Below are 4,277 nucleotides of genomic sequence, written 5' to 3' on the forward strand. Positions count from 1 at the left end.
GAGGATGATGATGAAGAAGATGCATGAGTTATCATGCTTTATGGATATGTTATGTTGCGATTTGTTTGGACTATGAGTCTCTTGTATTTATATTTTTTGTGTTATGTTATGTTTTCGAGATTATATTATGCATTCTTTGTATATTCATGTGATTTGCCCGCTATTGAGATTGTAATGTGATTTATGTGGTGTGTGTGGTTTGATATGTGTCGAGCATATGGTAAAGATTTGTGTTGAGTCGGGGTACGGTGAAATTTATGATATGTCTAATGGCAATATGTATGATTCAAACCACAATACTAAACCAATATGTCGTAAGATAAGTGCATTTGTTCAACAAATTTTTAAAACTAAAGATATAATTACAAGTAACACATTTAATAATTAGTTATATATTTTAAGTAATTATATCTCAATATCATCGTTACAATCATTTGAAAGGCTAGTTACATCTTGTCTTTTCTCAACATCACTTTTTTAATCAATTATATCTTGTCCGATTATCGTCTCATTCTCCGTCTCATCTGAAATCCAGCAAAAGAAATATTTTAAATTTTGATTAATTTTCTCAAGGCTTCAACAATTTCAGACCGTTTACATGCCCTCCACTCGGGATGCGGCGAAGGCTTTTATCTGACAATTTATTTTCTTGGCATCAGAATTGACCGCAACCGACTTTAAATACCGACGCGCAATCTTCTTCCCCGCTTTTGTTTTTTTCCCATGCGATTAGGTCGTCCCTCCCGGCAGAGCTCACGCATTCCAACTCCGCCATTAAAAAATTCACTAAAGACCAAGGGAATGCGAACGAATAATCTTCTGCTGGAGTAGGGGTTGGAGGTGCAGGAACCTGGGATGGAGAGCCAAAGGGTCGTGGTGGTGGTAGAGGAGGCTGATGCAGCTCGCACCGCTCTCGAATGGGCGGTCCGGAACTTTATCAGGTCGGTCGATTCGCTAACCCTTCTTCATGTCTACCCCGCCACAAAGTCCAGAGTGAAGCGGCGCCGGCTCCGCCTTAGGGGATTCCAGCTCGCCCTATCCTTTAAGGATCTCTGCAATGGGATCGCCGAGGTTTGCTTCCGAATGTTCTTGTTGGTTCTTCTTTGTTTTGATAATCGGCACTTGATCTTTCAAACATGGCACAGAAAACACAAACAATCTATGGATTGATGATTTTACATTGTATTTAGTGATTTGATCATGATCCGGTCCTTTCTTGATTGACATCCATGGAGATGAGTAGTTCTCCGCTCCTATTTCTCTTAGTCGATTTCAGAGTTAATTTATATAACAGGCTAAGGTGGAGATCATAGTGATGGAAGGAGATAAGGGCGCGGCCGTGGTTTCGTTCGTGAGCAAGATCGGTGCATCCACTCTTATCGTTGGGCTCCATAATCAAAGCTTTCTTTACAAGTAAGGATTGAAGTTTTTTCTGTTGCTCCGTCTTCATTTTCCTATCTTCAAAAGCAGAATTGGGTTAGTTACAGTCATTTGACCACTCCCTGTTTTCTGTTAGCTTTTCTTTTCTCTCTTGGATGGTACATAAAGCCTGCAGAATGATGTCGTTGACCTACCAATTTTTTTCTCGATTAAATCGCTCTCTTCTTTTTCAGAAGAAACATTCCAAACCTCGGCACGAGAATTCTCAACTGTAGAATTCTTGCGATTAAGCAGCACTCGTCAACTCACTATGGATTAGTAAATACCGAATTCTCTCAGATTGAGATCACAAGGCTTCGGTAAGTCGTCACTATCTAGCAACTCAAGAGCTACTTGAATCAAACCAGTTTTAATTCTGTACTGATTTAAAGAAGTGGTGATCAGCAGCATGCCACAGCCGAAAACTTGTTTTCTAATCTTCCTTTCTCCTCTCGGAAGGATGTTGAAGAGATCCAGAAGTAATTAGAGGATCAAAAAAGGAGGTTTTGATTGTTTTTTAACAGTGAACAGGAATTGAATCTGCAGATAAAACAAACAGAAATGCCACAGTTCGGTAAATTGCATTTACCAATTTCATTACAGATGTTTTATTCACTCATTTTTGTACATGATATAATAAATTTTAATAATTTATTCTATGCTTTCTCGACACTTTCGTTTGATTAAGTAGAAGAAATGATCTTTCACTATACGATTATCCTTCTCCCTTTCTATTTCTTTCTCCTCTCATAGAATCTCTTATCTAACTAGTGTGAATTCAGAGAGTCCAACAAGCTTAATTCCTGTTGTTCTAAGCTCCAATTTGGATTTAAGTTAAATAGGATCTAGTAAGGTATTAAATCTATAATCATGTTTGGTTCAGTTATCGCTAAATCTCGTTAAATTCTTCTAGTATGTTTGGCGAATTCGAGAAACGAAGATCGAGGTACCTCCTTAAATTCCTTAAAAACATTTCTCTATCGGATTTACTAAATCCGGAATTAACATTACAAAGTTCAAAAATTTAGATTTAGGGGGTGTTGAACTTACATCCCATTTTTTCTTATTTGGCTGGATTTACATTAAATACGCGTAAATTCAGCCTGAAATCCGGCTACCAAACATCCCCTAAGTTGTTTGTTGTATAGAGAAAAAACTTAGAATTAGGGGAACTTGCATCCCATTTTTCTTATTTGGCTGGATTTACATTAAACATTCGTAAATTCAGCCTGAAATCCGGCTACCAAACATCCCCTAAGTTGGTTGTTGTATTGAGAAAAAACTTAGAATTTAAACTTCACCTTCTTTGAAGTGCTGATTGTTAATATCAAGTTAGGATACAACTGGGGTGTTAAATTTCTGTTGTAATTTATTTAGGAAGGCTCAATTGCAATGTATTTACATATCTAAAACCTAAACTTCAATTTTTACATACATACCGCTCCACTTTTGCATGAAAAAGATGTATTTCTCATTTTAAAAGTTAAAAGGATGGTTTTGATGTGATATGAATAAGAATTGACTGGTAAGTATGTACATGCCCCTAGTTTAGGAAGATTTACATACCTGTCACACAATTTCTATGTATTTACATAATGTTAACTTTGATATTTACATTAATACTTCTGCATGAAAATTTGTATTTCACCTCTAAAAAACTATTAATAATGGCATTTTTGTTGTGATATGAAAAAATGGAGTGTTAGAAATGTTAAAAACAAAGTTTAGCTATTTGATATGTAAATTCATAAAAATTGTGTGATATGTCATGTTTGTAGATAAATCAAGTCGATGTCCATTAAAAAATTATTCGTGCTGTTGTTGTGTCCCTCCCTTTCAATACGCACGCCTAATCTGAGAAGGATGAGGGATGCCCTAACTTGATGAAGAAGATGAACTCCTATCCATCTGATTATCATCGAGTGGTTGAGATTGATTTGCCTCACAACCAAATTAAACTCTTATCTAACGAATTTAATCGTGGCCATTAGATCAAAATCTGATGGATGTGACTGCCCCATTATTTCAAATAATGCACGAAGGCTTTAGGACCTATAGGGGCACATATATCAATTTTTTAGATGATATTCTTAATGATTGGATGGTCGGACCAATCATTGCTAAAGAAATTACAACTGAGGATTAGGGCTGTAAACGAGCTGAGCATGAGCGAGCTCAGGCTTGACTCGTGTTCGGCTCGTTCGAAATAGCTCGTGTTCGAAATTGGCTCGTAAACAGTGTGTTCGTGTTCGGCTCGATTTAAATTTTCGTGTTGTGTCCGGCTCGTGTTCGGCTCGAAATTGACTCGTTAAACTAAAATTGAGAAAAATAGATGTAAAGTGTGGGATTTGAACCTGTATCAAATATATACAGAAGAAGACACTAACCACATTGACACATAAGGTGTTATGATTTAAACTTAAACATAAATATATGTAATATATTATTATATAAATAATATATGTAATATATTGTTAAATAAAAAGTTATATAATTTTTTTTTCGAGTCATTTCGAGCCGAACACGAACAATAATAACGAATAACTCGTTTACATTTCGAGCTTAAAAATTTGTTCGTGTTCGGCTAGTTAGGCTTAACGAACGAGCCGAAAACGAGCCGTTCACGCACACGAACAACGAGCCAAATTGACAGCCCTACTGAGGATTAAATCTTGAACTGGAAAGATTAAAGAAGGATTAAATCAATTTAAACATTATTAGAATTAAAATTAATAAAAATTAAAAATAAATTACATGATTTTCTTATTTGGAATAGATTAAATAAAAAATAGCAAGCTAAACATGATACACAAATCTGCTTATTTTAATTAAAAAAATAAATAAAACACAAGTTACAT

General features: G+C 35.5%; 1 protein-coding gene across 2 annotated transcripts; it reads left to right on the forward strand.

Annotated features, from left to right (window-relative positions):
• The first annotated feature begins 584 nt into the window (after positions 1 to 584).
• LOC110026858 lies at positions 585 to 2,085 on the forward strand. 2 transcript variants are annotated; one of them, XM_020728042.1, is made up of 4 exons: positions 585 to 1,071; positions 1,295 to 1,413; positions 1,614 to 1,739; positions 1,828 to 2,085. In XM_020728042.1, exons 1-4 carry the CDS (start codon positions 856 to 858, stop codon positions 1,904 to 1,906), a joined length of 540 nt encoding a protein of 179 aa, XP_020583701.1. In that variant the 5' UTR covers positions 585 to 855; the 3' UTR covers positions 1,907 to 2,085. The 2 variants fall into 2 exon arrangements, with proteins under 2 accessions (XP_020583701.1, XP_020583700.1); XM_020728041.1 differs by having other exon boundaries at positions 588 to 1,071; positions 1,825 to 2,085.
• Positions 2,086 to 4,277: the final 2,192 nt, after the last annotated feature.

The sequence above is a fragment of the Phalaenopsis equestris genome, unplaced genomic scaffold (genome assembly GCF_001263595.1).
Source record: "Phalaenopsis equestris unplaced genomic scaffold, ASM126359v1 Scaffold000402, whole genome shotgun sequence".
Lineage (NCBI taxonomy): Eukaryota > Viridiplantae > Streptophyta > Magnoliopsida > Asparagales > Orchidaceae > Phalaenopsis > Phalaenopsis equestris.